Source organism: Carassius auratus, chromosome 33, assembly GCF_003368295.1.
Source record: "Carassius auratus strain Wakin chromosome 33, ASM336829v1, whole genome shotgun sequence".
NCBI lineage: Eukaryota > Metazoa > Chordata > Actinopteri > Cypriniformes > Cyprinidae > Carassius > Carassius auratus.
Window position 1 is genome coordinate 3,555,043 of NC_039275.1, and position 18,729 is coordinate 3,573,771.

Consider the following 18,729-nt stretch of genomic DNA (forward strand, 5'->3'; position numbering starts at 1 on the left):
TACGTAATCAAATTACAAAAATTAAGTACTTGCAATTAGATTAAATTACATTTTAAAATACTCGTAATCAGACTACAGTTACTTTTTTATTGATAACATATTATTCACATAATAGCAAAAGATTACTCATAATTTATTGATTCTCCTCCATTCCTCTTTTTCATTTTTGAAATGGTCCTTTTTAAAATAGCCTACCGCTAATTAAGGATCACATTTGCATGTTCACAGGTCTGTGACGTCGGTTAATGGTCACGTGAAATGCAGCTAAACAAATAGAAATATTAATTTTCCTTTTTTATGTAAGTGTTTATTTTGATAGACAATATTTTAAAACGAGTTTATTATCATTAGCTTTTTCAGTTTCAATTTGAACACTTTCGCTGCATTCCTCCTGATGGTGGCGCTGTTGCCGCGCTTTTGTGTCAACAGGAAAACGCTGCCACAGAAAGCAGGAAGTGAAAAGCTGCTGATAATCACCATAGACCAGCCATAGACAGGATAATCACACAAGTCTTTTACTGTCTACGGTCTCGAAGGGCTGACATTTGAAAGAGAACCGTGTAGCTGACGGTGGAGGATTGACATATCATATAATCACAAAATTTTTTATACAGGTGTCTGAAATAGGTTGCCAAACGCCAATAAACACCAAAGAAGAAGAAGAAAAGGTGTCTGAAATGAAGGGCGCGCTGGAGCTGCTGCAGAGGGTGAGCGCGCACCCAGACGCGCGTTGCTGGTGCGTTGCGTGGAGCCCGTCGGGTAGTCTGCTCGCGTCCTGCGGCGGGGACCGCGCGATCAGAATTTGGGGTAAAGAAGGTAAAGAATAGAACGTCTATCAATATTAAGTTTATATGTACAGTGATGGACAAAAAGCAAATAATACAGGCTACGCAACAACACCCTAGGCACTGCTTATACTATTTTACAATTTTTAGATTTTTTTTTTAATGTTTTTGATTGATGTCACACCAAAAGCGTATTTATATGATCTAAAGTCACACCAAAATATTCTTAAATATTATTACAGTATAAAATAATTGCGCTCTCTCTCTCTCTCTCTCTCTCTCTCTCTCTCTCTCTCTCTCTCTCTCTCTCTCTCTCTCTCTCTCTCTCTCTCTCTCTCTCTCTCTCTCTCTCTCTCTCTCTCTCTCTCTCTATATATATATATATATATATATATATATATATATCAATTTTTTATTTAATTTATTAACATGACAGCAAACACTGAATTTTCCAGACACATGTAGACTGGAGAAATGATGCTGAAAATTCAACTTTGACATCACATGAACAAAATGTAATTTTAAAATATATTCATATAGAAAACAGTTATTTTAAATTATTACAATATTTTACAGTGTTCCTGTTTTTACTGTATTGAATAAATATAGTCTTGGTGAACATCTTTCCTCTTTCAAAACAAAAACTAAACGTTTTTTTAATTATTCCAAACTCTTATTTAATTTTTCTTGTTTGTGTCTTACGTGTCTGATGTTTATTCTCAGGGGACAGTTGGGAGTGTAAGTGTGTCCTGGCCGATGGACACCAGCGTACGGTCAGAAAGGTGGCCTGGTCTCCCTGCGGGAAATATCTGGCATCAGCCAGCTTTGATGCCACAACATGCATCTGGAAGAAGACAAATGATGATTTTGAGGTAACATCATAGTTTCAGACCCTAGATCTAGGATGTGACATCATTAACATCTTGTCTGACTGACATGTCCGTCATGTGTGTGTTTACAGTCCCTGACAGTGTTAGAAGGTCATGAGAATGAGGTCAAGTGTGTGGCCTGGGCTCCGTCTGGAAGCTTACTAGCCACCTGCAGCAGAGACAAAAGTGTTTGGATCTGGGAAGGTGTGTCAGGAATGAATAGTCTCTCTATAGCAAAAATACAAACCTTTTTATCATTTAGAATGACAAAAGCTTCCTGTAGTGTCTTGACTTATAGTTATTATTAAGATTACAATAATTGGTGTTAAACTCTTTATTTTCCTTCTAGTGGACGAGGAGGATGATTATGAGTGTGTAAGTGTTGTGAATTCACACACGCAGGACGTGAAACATGTCGTTTGGCACCCAACGCAGGAGGTATAAAATCCACAAACGTCTTATCCGAAACTCTCATTCTTAACATTTTCACACACATAAAGACCAGCCGTTTTTTCTAAAGGTGAAACTGATGTTCTTTTGCAGCTTCTCGCTTCAGCCAGTTATGACAACAAAGTGTGTATTTATAAAGAAGAGGATGATGACTGGGAATGTAGAGCCACCTTAGAGGGTCACGAATCCACGGTTTGGAGTCTGGCCTTTGACCCTGAGGGACAGAGATTGGCGTCTTGTAGCGATGATCGTACCGTGAAGATCTGGAAGCAGTCGACAACTGGAGATGGTAAGAGAGAGTGTTAGGATTTTACTCTATATTGCTATTTAAGTGTGTAATTCTTGGCTCAGCTGTGATGGGGATTTTGTCGCAGGTTCATCGGTTGAGTCCTGGAAGTGTCTCTGTACCTTGTCTGGATTCCATGGAAGAACAATATATGATGTTTCATGGTAAGATGCACTGTGTTGACTTTAAAGGAGCACTCTACTATTTTTGAAAATAAGCTAATTTTTAACTCCCCTAGAGTTAAACCGTTGAGTTTTAAATCCATTCAGCCGATCGTAGCATTTTTAGCTCTTTTTAACCCTTTGGTCATTATTAAGCGAGATGCTTACGGAGGAAAATGAGCCTATGGCGTACGCTCTTCTGTATCAGCCACACCACAGGGATAGGTTTTTTACGTGCATTTACGCTTTGGTTTTGAAAGCATCGGCGCAGCACGGCTGACACAGAAGAGCGTCCGCCATCTGTGTACAGCCAAAGTCACAGCTCAGATTTGCCAAAATGGCACTACACTCATTTTTCTTCATTTTGACGTTCTCTCATGTTAGGTGTCGTCTGACCGGTGCCTTGGCCACAGCATGTGGCGATGACGGAGTCCGAGTATTCAAAGAAGACCCCACCGCTGACCCAGAGCAGCCCGTCTTCTTCATGTCAGCCCATGTGCCCAAAGCCCACAGTCAGGACGTCAACTGCGTGTCCTGGAACCCGAAGGAGGCGGGGCTTCTGGCCACCTGCAGTGACAACGGAGAGTTTGCCATCTGGAAGTACAGCTCTGATTCCTGAGCTGGAGAATGACACTCGATCAAACAAGAGCACTGAAGGAGTCTCCTGGCTCATAATGGGGAACAGTAGCTGTTCTTATTCTGAGTCTGTTGGTAGGAATGGATCGAAAGACAATACACTTTTTAACTCGTCTCATTCTCTGCTAGTGTTTTTGATGGGTCAGTTGTAACTTATCAGAATTTCTTTTAACAGTATGGATTTATTTTAGCATTATCTGTGGCTTAAATTACCTTCAGTGCTTTAATTAAATAAAGCTTCTTTATGCTCAAGATAAAACATCCAAATTTTTCTTTTTATCATGTCCCAGAACCATCAGTTTAGATTGTATTAAATTCTTACATTCATCTTTAATAGTTGTGTTAAAGTGATGTTCCACTTTTAATAGATCTTAGTCAGGGTTAATGTTTATTTTATTTATTTTTAGGGGAATGAAAGTGAGGCTGTGAGGGGTTAAACTGAAGTACAGTGTTTTCAGTGGATTGAACTGTTCTTTAACAACATGCTGATTTTGGAAAAAAAATATTTTCAGTAAGCAAAAGCTCTAGGACCGTCATGTATTGCGTGACATTGTAAAGACTAAGTCTGTCTTTCACAGCCTCATTTTCAATGATTTTCAATGAAATATGGTGTCTAACCCGACTAAGATGTAAACAAGTTAAAACACACCATGATAAAATCATAATGGATGTTTATGGGGAATTTGTGAAGCTTCAAATGTAAATATGCCAGTTTTTAAGTGCTTTTCTTTCCAAAAATTAGTTTGAGCTGTAAAATATCCTTTTCGCAGTGTAATTTCTACTTCTGAGTTACTGACAAAATATTGTATATTTTAGCAATTGTATCACGAGCTGGCGTTTAAAAATGTCTTGTGGTTATGCTTTCACTTAAACGGTGTTGATTGCAAACGGATTAGTTCACCCAAAATGAATCGACTCATTCTTAGGCCATCCAAGATGTAAATGAGTTTGTTTCTTCACCAGATCAGATTTAGAGAAATGTAGCATGACTTGCTCACCAATGGATGCTCTGCAGTGAATGGGTGCCGTCAGAATGAGAGTCCAAACAGCTGATAAAAACATCACAATAATCCACTACTAATCTATATGACAATGTCTTTCCCATTTAAAATGCTTCTTTTCACAGTTATTTACTGATAGACTCGAGTGGTGAGGATTAGTGATGTTTCTCGTTCTGACGGCACCCATTCACTGCAGAGCATCCACTGGTGAGCAAGTGATGGAATACTACATTTCTCCAAATTTGTTCCCGTGAATGAAGAAACAAACTACATCTGGGATGGCTTGAGGTTGTAAATTGAGCAAATTTTCATTTTTGGGTGAACTATTCTATTAAGTCATATGAACTAATGATGTCAAGTTTCATAAAACTCTTACAAAAATACATTGCTCGAAGTATGAAGCAGAAGGTGCATGATAAAAACTCATCCTGGAGTAAATAAAGAACAAATCTTATGAATTGCAGGGAGATCTATTTATTTAAATAATTCAAAGTATTATGCATTTAAATGTTACTGAACAAGTGTTTGGTCACTGTTTTGTGTTTCTAATATATGAAAAAAGAGGGGATTCAGTACACCAAACAATTTGTAAAACATCATTTGTTATGTGCAGAGAAACATCAGTCAGGTCCTAATGGAAATCCAGATGTGTCATCAAATAACTGTCTATGTTGAGAGTATGGTATTTCAAAAAGAGCACAGATAATCAAATAGTAGTTGAGTTTCTGTGTCCAGGCCGATAGTATGTGTGTAATCAGGGTTTTCGGTCTTTCTTGCGAAGGGACTGTCCTTCCCCAGAAAAAGCAATGAAGTTACTGGCTGCATCATCCTGGAGACAAGAAAACATGATTAAAATCAGAAGAGATTTGCAAAACCTCTACTCCTTGTATAGCAGTGACAATTTACTTAATTTGTGAATGTAGAAATGTTGATTTGTTTAAATACTAAATATTATTTGATCCACTTACTGGTTCAGTTTTTCGGGGCTGTTGTCTGGAGTTACGGATGAAGGTGATCCTCCCGATTTTAAAATCATAGTTAGGAATTCCTCTGTATAAAATATATATGAAAAGAAAAATAGCAATTAAATGAAAGTTCAGCTTAGATGATGAGAATGAGAGATGGCGGGTGGGTACCGTTTGATGTCACTGGGATCGAGGGGTGCTGGACTCGGCTCAATGCCTTTCTTCTTCCCATCTAGACGATTCCCAGATCCGGTAAAGGCCTGTAGAGAAAAACACCAAGATATTATTCAAAGTGAACAAGTCTTAATTCTATCAAGGTATCATTTTATTTCATAACACATATAAAAGTGCATGAGTAATGAAAATCATTGTTTGACTTACTCTGAAACCCATGTCCATCTCATAGTTACTTGGATCCGTATCCTCTTCCTAACGCAGAATGGTAATCGCGAGCATTAAAAATAACATGCATGTGAATTAGAATCATAATATTGTGCTGTAGTGTGATGTAAAGGATTTGTGTTTGTCAGAACATACTGTTGGTTCTTCAGGACGCTGCATGTATCTCTCTGGTTCTTTGTATCCAAGAGGAGCATCAAAGTCCACCTGAAAGGCAAACATTGTGGAATTAGAGATACACTGATGTATTCAGTAAATGTAGAGCACCATTCAAAAGCTTGGGTCAGTAAGATTGTTTTGTTGGTTTGTTTTTTAAGTCATCTGCTCACCAGGGCTGCATTCATTTGATAAAAAACACAGTAAATTCAATAAGCTGAAATATTATTAAATTTGGAAATAACTGTTTTCTAAATATATTTTAAAATGCAATTTATTTCTGTGAAGTCAAAGCAGAATTTTCAGCATCATTCCTCCAGTCTTCTGTGTCACGTGATCTTCAGAAATCATGAAAATATGCTGATTTACTGCTCGAGAAACACTTCTTATTATCAAAAACAGTTGAGCTACTTCATATTTTTGTGGAACTGTGATCCATTTTCTTTAATGAATGGACAGTTCAAAAGAACAGCTTTATTTGAAATAGAAATCTATGAAATAGAAATAAATGTCTTAACATAACAATTTTGGTTAATTTAATGCATCCTTGTTAAATAAAACTATTAATTTATTTTTTTCAAGTCCTACTGACCCAAACATTTTGATCAGTAGTTTATATCAGGTATATAGCATTTCAGGTATTATTGTGTGCTCGTATATTATGTGAACCGTGTAAAAACAAGCATCCCTACATTCATGTCACACTCAATGATGGACACTGCCTTGTCTGGTTTGGTTTCCATGACACGTAACTCATAAATCTGGAAGACAGAAATTTCTGGTTTAGTGCAGTAGGGTTTTTACCACATATATCATTACACTGAGTAACAGATATAATCACCTTTTCATTATAATTGATAGCGATCACGTCTCCTGTGGTCAAACAGGCGAAATTCCTCAAAGCGTTCTCTAGTCTGAAAAAAAAGAAAGAACATTTTTAATAAACCGGAACATTCAGATTTAGATATTAGTTGTTACAAAGTTAAATATATAAATATTTTTGTGTAAAAAGTGCATGCAATGTTAACATACACAGCTTTAGGATTTGTGATATCCAGGAAATCTGGACTCTGCGGCTGGAATTTGGAGTATGTGGCCACCATGAGATTCACACTCTCCACCTGGACCAAACCACCCTCCTCCAACAACAAGTTCTGCATCATCTGAGGACAAAATCAAACCAGTAATGTGTCAAAAGCAAAGAGCCTGCGAGATCCAGTACGAGTCTATCGGCTGTATGTGTTCTACCCAGTGAGGAAGGTAACAGATGCCTTCATCTGCCACAAACTCCAGAACACCGCAGTGTGTCATTCTGTCTGAATTCTTGTTAGTGAGTTTGAACAGCATGGGGTATGTGATGTTAAGTCTGCCTGAAATGCAAACCACATAAGATAATCACCAGACATGATAGGAAATACAATTTTTCATTTTTAATTAAATGCATGTAACTTACTTAGCTGGTCCAAAGCAGACGGGGGCATAATTACTGAAAGTACAAAATGATATCGGCATTAGTTCGGTGAAATGCAACCCAGAATCGACTAAATAAATTGTATTTCTAGTAGTTTTGCTTGCGGTGTTGAAACAGCTTTACAGTATCATAGACCGTGACATACTCTTTCCTCCTTTCTCCACATCTGAACGGTCATTGGGTCCCGCCAGCATGGATACAGAATAACACCGGTACTGAGTGGAGAAACGGTTCTGGAAAACCCGGCCCACATGGGGCTCAAACATGTTGAAGGAAAACTGATGGTAGAGGGAGAGAGGGTTAAAATAGACTAAACACAAACTTTGAGTGTGTGTATATATATATATATATATATGTATGTATATATATATATATATATATATATATATATATATATATATATATATATATATATATATATATATATATATACACACACACACACACACACTTGTATATATTATACATTTATAATTAGACCAAGAGTTTAAGATCAAATAATAACAAATGCAATAATGCTGCAACTTTTACTGCTAGACTTCTATGATATTCTCTCCTTATGCTAAAATGTTTATGTATCAAAAAAAAACTTCTGTTTCATGAATAAATGTAAATCTAATTTCAACAAATATCCAATCTCGTGATTTCTGCTACAGTGACAGTGCAGCTTTCTATTGCTTTTAGCTTAGCATTAGCTAGCGAATACTTATAGTCATCACGATAAAAGGCGTCAGGCTAAAAGGCAGATTTAAAGGTATCTTAAAATCGATTACACACCATTTTAGCGCTTGATCTGCCTGACAGCAGAATATCAGCAATGATGAGAGAATACTGAAGACAGCTCCACACAAACACAGCAGCTCTGCTTTCAGTGCGAAGTGCGAGCAGTAGGACGTGACGCAACAAAACAACAACGCGTCAAACCAAACTGTAGCAAATCACATCTCTCTTTCAAGCGTCGGTGCACGCCCTATACATGAAAATGGTTAAATCAACATGTAATAAAATAATTATGATAACTTCTCAATACGTTTGCAAAATGTTTTTCTTTTTTAAAGAGATTTTAGTTTTTTTATTACCTTATTTTGTTTATTTGACTAGTTCTGTGTATAGGTATCTGATTGGACAGAAGAGCCTCCTGCTCTCGCACGCCATTGGCTATTGTGTCCATCTGTCACTCTCAAGTCGTTATTCGATTGGTTATTTCTGCAAAGGCGGGACTAAATGTGCAAGAAGCAAATTTGGCGCCACAGACGAAACACGGAAACCCTGAGTGGAAAACAACAAGGAGTTTGTTACAAACCGCGAACAAACTCAGAAGTTATAGTCTTGTTTTTATATTTTTACATTTTTTAAGCTTAATTTGAAACATGTTTGTGACCGATATTCGAAAGGAATTTTATGATGTTGTCGTTAATCAGGTGCGTGCTTGTGTTCGTTCAAGTCACAAAAACCGTTACTGTTAATATTTACTAAATATCTAACGTTACTCGTTTTTTTAAAGTACTATTGATACTCCAATTAAATATTATAAAGTACGTATTAATTTGTAATATGTTAATACTGTATTTGATATGTTACTGCTTGTGTGTAACACGTGAAGTTCATAGTACGAACTCTTTACTTGCAGTTAAAATGCATAGGCCTATTCAGACACTATTTTGACTTTCTCATGGGTGTGTTTTTTCATCTTTCTTGTTTTTATATTATTAGAGAGTGGCCCTGTTCGTGTCTCCTGATATTGATGCTTTGTGTGCCTGTAAAGTTCTGCAGGTTAGTGATGCCATAAACTCGTGTGCTACAGTAACATTAAGAATGAATGTTATAATGTTACAACCTACAAATGTACAAAGATATCCAAAAGGATCATTATGATGTAATGGTGCATAGAAGGAAGTATGATAAAGTGGTGTAGATATTCAGCTGGTTGTGAGAACGTTAGAGATCACACATGGTTGGTTAGTCTGTTTAGAGCAGGGGTTTTCAATCTTTTAGATGTTTTGGATCGTCAATGTGTGGTAGACCCCATCTGAAAATTCGAAAGGATTCTATATATTTAAATATATAAAGACCTAAATAATACTGTGAAAATTATAAATAATATTCTAAAATATTTGTGAAATTTTTAGTGTCTTATGTTATGGAATTGCATTATTTTTCTACTTGTTTGATGTATTTAAAAAAAAAATTAATACCATTTTAATCATTTAAAGCTGTTTTTTGTTTATTTGGTTATTATTTTAAGTCAAATTAGTTTATTTTAATCAAATCTCATTAAGTGTGTTTTAGGTTTAATTTTTATTTTATTTTATTTTTTTATGGACCCCCATTACTTTTGGGAGGTTGGAAAACCCCTGCTGTTTTGAATTGAACTATTTCACACAATATTTACTCAAGTGTTCAGCATTTTTAGTCAAAGTATTTGTCTGTGTCTATTCCATCCAGTCTTTATTTCACTGTGATCAAGTCCAGTATACTCTGGTTCCTGTGGCAGGATGGCAGGATTTGGGGACTGCCTTTATGGAGCATAAAGAACAGGTACCACTCAATGCTCTGCCATAAATGCTGTCCAATTTTCTGTTTTTAAAACCCAGACTGTTTTAGACTGTTACTTGGTTAGGAGTCCTCAGCTTTTGAGTCTAATCTAAAAGCAATTGTTGTTTGTATCCGTGTGTTTCTTCTTCAAGTACCAGTACTTTGTTTTGATAAACTGTGGAGCAAATGTGGACCTGCTGGAGACCCTTCAGCCTGAGGAAGACTCCGTTTTCTTCATCTGTGACACACACCGACCTGTTGATGTGGTTAATGTCTATAATGACACACAGGTACAACTGTTCAGCACCTGAGTTCTGATGTGTCTTGTTGCAAGTATGCTTGATTTCTTGACTTGATCTGCAATAGATTAAGCTCCTGATAAAGCAAGATGACGACCTTGGTGTACCGTCCTACGATGACATCTTCCGTGATGATGAGGAGGACGAAGAAGGAGATGGCAATGATTCTGGAAATGAAAGTGATGGAAGCGCAGAGCCTTCTGGGAAACGAAGGCGTTATGATGAGGCATGTTTGTACATTCATATTTCAGCCACACATATGAGTATGTGGATTATTTTTATATTCAGATCTTCTGATGAATGTATTAATCACTTCAGGATGCATTGGAAAGGAGAATAGAACGTCAACGGGCCAGACGGGAATGGGAAGCTCGAAGGTCATTTATTATCACTCCAAATTACACTTGCCAGTCCTGAGACATTTGTGTGTTAACTGCATTCTGAAGTGTGTTTGTGTTTGCAGGAGAGAGATTCTGTTTGATTACGAGCAGTATGAGTTTCATGGGACATCAGTGAGTAACTGTGATCATTTGACTATATAAAATATAATTTTTGCACTTGTGTATTTTGCTTTGAAACATGGATAAATATAACAATACATAGTGATTAGCAGTCTTATTCACATGCATATGTTTTTATTAAAACTTTAAGCAAATAATGCTATTTAGGACTTATGAAAAAAAAAAAAAACTGTTAAATAAAATCTTAATTATCATTTTAAGAGGTCTTAAATGTGGGTATGGAAAAATTAAAATTGTGATATCTTACTCTAAAAGGGTATGATTTAATTAAATGTAAGCATTGTACAGGCTCTTGGTTTCTGAGAAGTTCGCAGTCAATGAAAACCAAACATTTATGCCAAGCAGTTGCTTATGATCAAATGTTAATGAGTTATGACAGTGTTTGCTTTTTATGTTTACAGTATAATATGTTGTAATAGTGCATTGTTTATCTTTTTAAACGAGAATCTGGTAGTAAAAGCATGTCTTGAGTAGGGCTGTCACTTTTCTTTCGAAAATCGATTGCACAATCGATCGGACCAACCAAAAAAAGTTTCGAAAATGAAAATAGGGTATCGATTTTAACCAAATACGTACACTATTAATTTTAAAAGAATTAAACAATTAAAAAATATAGATGTTACAAAACTCACAAACAAACAGAAAAAAGAAAATAAAGAATTCCGAAAGTGCAGTATGCCTTGCGAAAGCTAGACAGAAAATACCAGCAAATTACACGCCTATAAGACCCAGTGACGACGAAAGCTGCGTCTTGTGCTACGTTCACACCAAATGCAAATAGAGCATCTGGCGCAAATTATTTCAATGTTAAGTCAATGTAAAGATGGGTCTCTTGTTTTCCTGTTCAATAAATTTGTAATGGCCCTAGCCTTTTTGCGCATTTCATTATGCCTTCCTAGTTCCTAGTGTTTGTTATTCTGCACGAAACTTCATGCCAATAAATAAGAAATACTGCTGATTTGTGCGTTTCCAGTGCTATCTTTACGTTCGTCCGTTATTTGACGTTGAAAAAGGAAACATCTTTTTTTTAGACATGGAAAATCGATTTTACAATCGATTCAATTACCACTTATGTCTTAAAAATCAAAAATGAGTTTATTGTATAATTTTGTATCGTCAAAAGAGTACTTCTAAATATTTATAAATTTTTTGTTTTACATAAATAGTCAATGTATCACTTCGTGTTGGTGTTGAACAAACTAAATGTGAAAGCAATATTTTTCTCAAATTTATTTTATTTTCAGGCAGCACTGGTGATGTTTGAGCTGGCCTGGGTCATGTCTAAAGACACCAAAGACATGCTGTGGTGAGCTTCTTACTTTTTATTACCTCTTAAGTCACAGTAGAAAAAAATGATACAATTTGATGTAGGATTCACGTAAAAAAAAAAATAAATCACAAACAAATGACAGTTAACGCAATTAAATGCAAAATGCAATTACCTAGAAATATTAAAATAGTATTTCCTTATAAAGTGTGTTGCAATAATCTGTTTATAACTTTGAAACACTATTTCTACAGTGTTTATTTGTTCTCTGAACTGAAACTCACTCTTTGATTGGCAGGTGGAGTGTCATTGGAGTGACAGATCAGTGGGTTCATGATAAAATCCCACAGTAAGAATTTTGCTCTTATCTTGGTTCGCCAAGATTAACATCTTTGAAACATCTGACTTCTCAAGCAGATGTTTTAAGTAACCTATGCATCTTTCTTAAACAGCATGAAATATGTGACAGACATCGCCACCCTTCAGCGCCACGTGTCCCGACACAACCATAGAAACGAGGATGAGGAGAACTCGCTGTCCATCGACTGCATGAGGATCACCTTTGAATACGAGTATCCTTCTCCACATGATGTTTGATTTGTCGATTGAGTGTTTGAACAGAATGGTAGTGTACTGCTTGAAAACAGCATGCTACATTGTTTCATGCAGTGCATGCTTAATTTCACTGATTGTCTTGTACTTTTGCACTTAATTTTGTGTAAAAATGCCTCCTCTTTTATACAATGATGTGCTCTGTGCTCTTACACACGAGGGTGTTCATGCATAGACTTAAGGTGAACAATATACATGCACATGCATGATGAAGAGCTCTGTGTAATGAGTGTGTTTGACCCTTGACCCCGTGTGTCAGTCTGAGGTTGGTGTTGTATCAGCACTGGTCTCTGTATGAGAGCATCTGTAACTCCTCCTACACATCCTGCAGCTTTAAACTCTGGTCCATCAACGGACAGAAAAAACTCCAAGAGTTCCTGGCAGACATGGGGTGAGTGGACTGATTTTATGACTTGATGCTCACAGAAATACTTGGGTTTAATGGTGTAAACAATTTCAGTGTTTCTGCTAAAGCAAAAATCCATGCATTACGGTAATTTTATCACATTTATGGTATATTGTTTCCTTGTTTATCATGATAAAATCTTGCATGGCCTCCAAAAACGTACTGTTTTTATGTAATAGCAGCATGAAATATGATTGAAATTTGATGTTTTTCAAAAGTTAATAAGTTTTGTAACTCAAGTTTTACTCACCCTAAATTCGTCCATGATGTAGATGAATTTGTTTCTTCATCAGAACAGATTTGGATAAATGTGCATTGCATCACTTGCTAACCATTGATGCTCTGCAGTGAATGGGTGCCGTCAGAATGAGAGCTGATGAAAACATCACAATAATCCTTAAGTAATCCACAACACATCAGTCCATCAATTAACATCTTGTGAATCAAAAAGCTGTATTTTTTTTAAAGAAACAAATAAATTTTGGGGGGCTAAAATAATTCATCCTAGCCATAATATTGCTTTCTCCAAAAAGTAATCTTATCTGAATCAGGAGAAAAATATGAACAGATCAAGTACTGTTTACAAGCAAAAACAGTCTAAACAAAATGTTGGTGGATTTTGAAGTGAGCGAGACAACGGGAGAGAACTTCTTCACTGGAGGAAGTGTTATTATGGATTATGAGGGACTCCCATTTTATCCAGAAGCTGTGATTTTTTTAATGTTAAAACGCCTTGATGAATTTGTTTCTCACAAGCACTCACAAGACCATAATTGATGAACTGGAGTGGTGTGGATTATTGTGATGTTTTTATCAGCCGTTTGTCCTCTCATTCCGACGGCACCCATTCACTGCGGAGCATCCATTGGTGAATAAGTGACGCTACATTTCTCCAAATCTGTTCTGATGAAGAAACAAACTCCTCTACATCCCTAGGGTGAGGATGTGTTCAGGAAGATGTCATTTTGGTTGAACTTTTTCTTTAATGCTCAAAATTTGATTCTGGCTATTTTACAGTTTGGTGCATCCAATCACATTTTAGGGTTAGAAATATAATTTTAATAATAATTTTTCCCCCAGTCTCCCACTCAAGCAGGTGCGGCAGAAGTTTAACTGTATGGATATGACGATTAAAGAGAACCTGCGTGAAGTAATCGAGGAATCAGCCAATAAATTCAGGTGAGAGAGAGAGTCAGAAGTAAGATTGCACTTGCAGTAGTCAGGATCTGTCATGTTGAAACTTTTACTTGGCTTCTTCCACCTCAGCATGAAAGACATCCGTGTGCAGACGTTCGCCGTAAACTTTGGCTTTAAGAACCGGTTCCTGGCCAGTGATGTAGTTCACGCTGCGGCTGCTCTGCTGGAGAACGTGGAGAAGGATGAAACGTCAGCGGACAACTTCATCAAAGCTCTGGACTGTCTGTCCAGGTATGAAGCAGGGTTTTATAGTTCTAGTTATTTTTATAGATGTTGTAAAGTGTCAGTATGGTTTCTTAATGGCAGTTTTTACTCTCTTTTCTCATGGGTGACTCTGCAGGAGCAATCTAGAGAGGTTGCATTTGGGCATTGATCTGGCCAAGAAGAAACTGAAGGCCATTCAGCAGACCGTGGCGAGCTGCATCTGCACCAACCTCATCCTCTCACAGGGGCCTTTCCTCTATTGTCATTTGCTGGAGGTATGGATAAAATCAGATCTCTTCAAGTTGACATTCATGGAGTGGAGCAAATTAATTTTTTCGTTAACGAGTGATCCTCTGCTTCCTCTTTCCAGTTATAATAATCATGCCATTTCCATCTTAAAAGTTTTTGTTTTCCATCGGGAGACAATTTTTTTTGTTTTGCATCTTCATGATGGAAAAGTGAATCTTTAAAGTGAATTTCACTGCACGACTGTAGAGTTAAAAAATGATAAAGGCTTTAAAATAGTCTAAGTGTTTAGAAAATGTGCATCATAGATGACCTGCTCTCACAGGGTTAAGGGGGTCTCTTGTCACATTTTTCAAACATTATGAGTTTGCATCCATGTTCTCTGCAAGCACTGTGAGTTTGGGTCACTTGTAACATGCAAATGATAACATTATATGTTTTCTGTTGTTCTGTAAAATAAGATTTTTTTTCTTACTCTTCAAAACTCTTATTGTAATGCATTAGTATTATAACAATAGTTTTTTTATTATATAATAAAGCAAAAACTATTATTATCGTTAAACAGTCTTTTATAGTATAATCTTATTACTGTAGTAATGTTTATTTATTTAATTTTGTAATTTAGTAAAATATCAACAAAATAATTAATAATAATAATTAGGGCTGTGCAAAAAATCGAATGCAATTTTCATGCACATCTCATCAGTAAAGCACTCCTGTAATTAGAAGTATATCCCCAGCACGTGCGTTCGGATCAGGGTTGCCAGGTTTTTACAACAAATCCTGCCCAGTTGCTTCTCAAAACTAGCCCAATCGTGCTTCGAGGTGGTTCCCAGATAAAAATTGCTTCCCAGGGTTAAAATACACGTTTTTTAGCAGGGTTGTCTTGGTAGAATTAGCATTTTAGGGGCTAAATATCACGTTATTTGTACTGGGGTCGCTTTGACCCGCGGACATGAAAAACAACCTCAGACTTGGCAACACTGGTTGGCATTTACTACACATTCACTGACAATCTACACAACATCGATGTTAAAATCGCAGGCGATTCTTTGTCGATTTTGAAAATTATTTTGTGTTAGTTGTCGGTAGACTACGGCTCTGTGTAGTAAATGCCGCTCCACCTGAACCAGTGTTGCCAAGTCTGCGATTGTTTTTCATATACGCGGTTTGAAGCAACCCCAATACCAATAATGTGATATTTAGCCCCTAAAATGTAAATTTTACCAAGGCAACCCTTCCAAAAAAAACTTGTATTTTAACCCCGGGAAGCAATTTTTATCGGGGAACCTCCTGGAAAAGCGATTGGGCTAGTTTTGGACTAGTTTTAAGAAGCAACTGGGAAGGATTTGTTGTGAAAACCTGGCAACCCTGATCTGAACGCACGTGCTTGACAGGAGCGTCTTTACTGATGAGAGGTGCATGAAAATCGCATTCGATTTTTTGCACAGCCCTATTAATAATAGATCTTAAAGATACATTACACACACACACACAAAATTAATTATACTAAAATATATGAATTAGTTAATTATTTATAATTATAGAAAATTATTACCAATTAATCTTTAACTCGGCCCACTTCTCGTGTTACACAAAACAAAATAAAATTGTGTAATGGTATGAGGGTGAATTAATAATGACCGTTGTCTGTAATTCCTTTTATTGCGTTATTGTGTATCCAATTGATTTATTTTTGTCCTGTTTGTAGGGAACACCAGATGTGAAGCTGTTTTCTAAACCTCTGGCTCTGACCCTTCTCTGCAAATATCTGCTCAAAGCATTCGTCTGCTCCGTAAGTACAACCCTGAATGAAAGCAGTCATTTGTTGTGATGTGTCTGTGGAGTTTGTCAGCAGTCACATTAAGAACGGTAAGCACATGGCAGTTCTCCTGTGTATGTTTTTGTTAGACGAGGAACAGGCGCTGTAAGATTCTTCCATTGATCATGGCGGCTCCTCTGGATGTGGAGAAGGGAACTGTGATCGTCCTGGGAATTCCACCAGAATCGGAAACCTCAGACAAGAAAAAGTGAGTTTGTTTCATGCAGAGATGTTAAGTTCGCCAGTTGGATCATGTTAAAACGACAATTTTTAATTTCCTTCAAGTTTCTTTGGCCGGGCTTTTGAAAAGGCAGCTGAGAGCACCAGCTCCAGAACTCTACACGATCATTTCGACACTTCAGGTACGTCACTGCAGCACAGCATCATGGGCTGTGATCGAGCACAGCACAAATCAACCACTAGAGGACAGAGCGGATCAGAGCTTCTGTAACATCTGTCTGCTCTGACCACTGCTGTGTCTGTGTGTGTGTGTGTCTAGAGTTTGGATATCAATTTGCAGTGAGTAGTAAATATTTCTGAAGAGATTAAGAAAAGGAATAAGTAGGAAGCAATTACAATTACATTAACTTCCGCTCAAACTATAATGATTTCAACTTGACCCTCGGGTTATGGATAGCCATATAAAAGAACTATTAGTGCTGACAAAAATAGTTTAGCAGCAGCACCAGCTCTTAAAGCAGCCAAAATAAACTAATAACAGCTGCTGTAATGTATTTTCATCAAAGAACAAAAGAAAAGAGCAAATGAGTAACTGTTGTAGCTTTAAAGTTCCATCTATATTTAATTTAGAATTTAGTATATGATAACTTTATTTAATTTCTGTATATTTCCTATTTGCTGAAGGGCAAAGGTAGCTAAGTATGACATTTATTATAATGGGTTTATGTGCAGATTGTTTTAAGTTCACTGAAATTGTAAGTTATTATACTGTAATGTTGAATGACAGTTTCCTAGAGACAACATTAGTATTGTTATTAGTGATACTCGCCTTCAGTAATATAAAAGATGCTATTAAATATAAAAAATATAGTGTTCTTTGTTGTTTCTACATTAATTTGAAGATTGAATGTGAAATTATTGCAATATAAAGGTATATTTAAAAACTTCATTGTTAGGTGTGATTAATCACGATTAATTTCAGGAATGTTTTTTTTTGTTTTTAAATCAACTGGCAGCACTAAAAACTATTTATAAAATTCACATTTGATAGTTGTATGGCTTTAATGCTCACCAGATGTGGTTTATTACAGCGTGTCACACTACTGGACACCAGTGCCACACTTAATTTCAAAGCCAAATTTAAGCAATTCTACTTGTTAAGCTGAGGTATTGTGACCGAACAGTTTGCAATAATTGTGAATACTACCACTTAAGGTATTTAACATGCACATTCACTCGTTCTGCCAGAGTCTCGTAGATTTTTACATCGTCTCACTCATCGATGCACTCATGTGCATTTATCAACATGCCGCAACAGGTGATGTGAAGATCTCTCTCTCTTTCTCTGTCACACTCTCTGCAGTTATTGAGCTAAAGATGGAGGACAGAGGGAAGTTTCTGGATGCCCTCATCACCCTGTTGTCATAAAGGCCTACTGCATGCTGGGAATGACTATCAAACTACCCACAGAAACTCTGGACATGTATATGTGTGTGTTTTGAGTCTGCAAAGAGACTCCCTTCCACACGTCACTGTTGCTCCACAAGTGAAATTACACAGCCCTCGAGTAAACATGAGGTTAACGGTGTTCTCAGTCAGTGTGGTTCACTGACCTTCACCTTGACCTTTCTATCGTCTGAAGACTTCAGCTTAACCTCAGCGATCAGCTGGTGTTTTGGTCATGTGCTTTCAAACATTGTACAGGCCTGATTTAACTGTGTTTTGTGTCGTGTCACTTAGTATGTACTTGTGTGTGTTATATGTGGATTTAAATAAATGATTTCTATCATCTTTTGAACATCTAGTATTCAGCTTGACTTGCAATTCAATTATGGTTTCTTATTAGTTTTTATTTGTAAATTTTAACAACTGTAAGATGATCAGTTGTCACTTTTATTATTATTCAGAAAGTTTGCCACATTTTACTTCCATATGTGATGATTGTGTGTGAAACATTAAATTTTTGTACATAGTTAATTGAAGAATCGTGTCTTGAAAATGTTTTAAAAAATTAAAAGGCCCAGTGGTGTATAATGAATCAAAAAGAAACATTTGAGCTTATTAAATTGATTACTTTTTATTGGATTTGTTTCTTACAAACACAGCTTTTCGCTTGAAGACTGCACTGATGGCACCCATTCACTTCTGAGCATCCATTGATGAGACACTGATGCAATGCTACACTTCTCCAAATCTGTTCCCATGAAGACACAAACTCCACATCACTGAGAGAACATTTTAAGCTGATTTTCATTTTTGGT

At 36.6% G+C, this 18,729-nt stretch overlaps 3 protein-coding genes across 3 annotated transcripts; 2 read left to right on the forward strand and 1 right to left on the reverse strand.

Annotated features, from left to right (window-relative positions):
- The first annotated feature begins 458 nt into the window (after nt 1-458).
- On the forward strand, nt 459-4,651 carry LOC113052756 (probable cytosolic iron-sulfur protein assembly protein ciao1). The gene is made up of 7 exons (XM_026217186.1): nt 459-816; nt 1,509-1,657; nt 1,747-1,858; nt 2,004-2,092; nt 2,198-2,393; nt 2,479-2,554; nt 2,936-4,651. Exons 1-7 carry the CDS (start codon nt 678-680, stop codon nt 3,168-3,170), a joined length of 996 nt encoding a protein of 331 aa, XP_026072971.1. The 5' UTR covers nt 459-677; the 3' UTR covers nt 3,171-4,651.
- A 282-nt stretch (nt 4,652-4,933) lies between these two features.
- Nucleotides 4,934-8,120, reverse strand: LOC113052757 (ubiquitin recognition factor in ER-associated degradation protein 1). Its single transcript, XM_026217187.1, has 12 exons — nt 7,957-8,120; nt 7,325-7,457; nt 7,162-7,194; nt 6,957-7,078; nt 6,741-6,871; nt 6,550-6,622; nt 6,401-6,469; nt 5,691-5,759; nt 5,535-5,582; nt 5,325-5,413; nt 5,157-5,238; nt 4,934-5,017 (listed from the first exon to the last, which is right to left on the reverse strand). Exons 1-12 carry the CDS (start codon nt 7,957-7,959, stop codon nt 4,943-4,945), a joined length of 927 nt encoding a protein of 308 aa, XP_026072972.1. The 5' UTR covers nt 7,960-8,120; the 3' UTR covers nt 4,934-4,942.
- A 288-nt stretch (nt 8,121-8,408) lies between these two features.
- On the forward strand, nt 8,409-18,322 carry LOC113052758 (cell division control protein 45 homolog). Its single transcript, XM_026217188.1, has 18 exons — nt 8,409-8,600; nt 8,893-8,952; nt 9,625-9,717; nt 9,867-10,004; nt 10,081-10,239; nt 10,332-10,390; nt 10,477-10,525; nt 11,779-11,840; nt 12,100-12,150; nt 12,254-12,373; nt 12,673-12,804; nt 13,900-13,998; nt 14,086-14,247; nt 14,357-14,495; nt 16,178-16,261; nt 16,378-16,496; nt 16,574-16,650; nt 17,832-18,322. The coding sequence occupies exons 1-18, from the start codon at nt 8,550-8,552 to the stop codon at nt 17,894-17,896; spliced, it is 1,719 nt and encodes a 572-aa protein (XP_026072973.1). The 5' UTR covers nt 8,409-8,549; the 3' UTR covers nt 17,897-18,322.
- The last annotated feature ends 407 nt before the right edge of the window (nt 18,323-18,729 follow it).

What these genes read in the sequence shown, in the direction of transcription:
- LOC113052756 (XM_026217186.1), top strand. Translation starts at nt 678, where the DNA reads ATGAAGGGCGCGCTGGAGCTGCTGCAGAGGGTGAGCGCGCACCCAGAC. An exon ending in AGACAAATGATGATTTTGAG is followed by an intron (nt 1,658 to 1,746) that starts GTAACATCATAG and finishes GTGTGTTTACAG; the next exon opens with TCCCTGACAGTGTTAGAAGG. An exon ending in TTTGGCACCCAACGCAGGAG is followed by an intron (nt 2,093 to 2,197) that starts GTATAAAATCCA and finishes GTTCTTTTGCAG; the next exon opens with CTTCTCGCTTCAGCCAGTTA.
- LOC113052757 (XM_026217187.1), bottom strand. An exon ending in GTCTGCTTTGGACCAGCTAA is followed by an intron (nt 7,079 to 7,161) that starts GTAAGTTACATG and finishes TTTGCATTTCAG; the next exon opens with GCAGACTTAACATCACATAC. An exon ending in AGCGTCCTGAAGAACCAACA is followed by an intron (nt 5,583 to 5,690) that starts GTATGTTCTGAC and finishes ATTCTGCGTTAG; the next exon opens with GAAGAGGATACGGATCCAAG.
- LOC113052758 (XM_026217188.1), top strand. Translation starts at nt 8,550, where the DNA reads ATGTTTGTGACCGATATTCGAAAGGAATTTTATGATGTTGTCGTTAAT. An exon ending in GCTCTGGACTGTCTGTCCAG is followed by an intron (nt 14,248 to 14,356) that starts GTATGAAGCAGG and finishes GTGACTCTGCAG; the next exon opens with GAGCAATCTAGAGAGGTTGC. An exon ending in GAAACCTCAGACAAGAAAAA is followed by an intron (nt 16,497 to 16,573) that starts GTGAGTTTGTTT and finishes ATTTCCTTCAAG; the next exon opens with TTTCTTTGGCCGGGCTTTTG.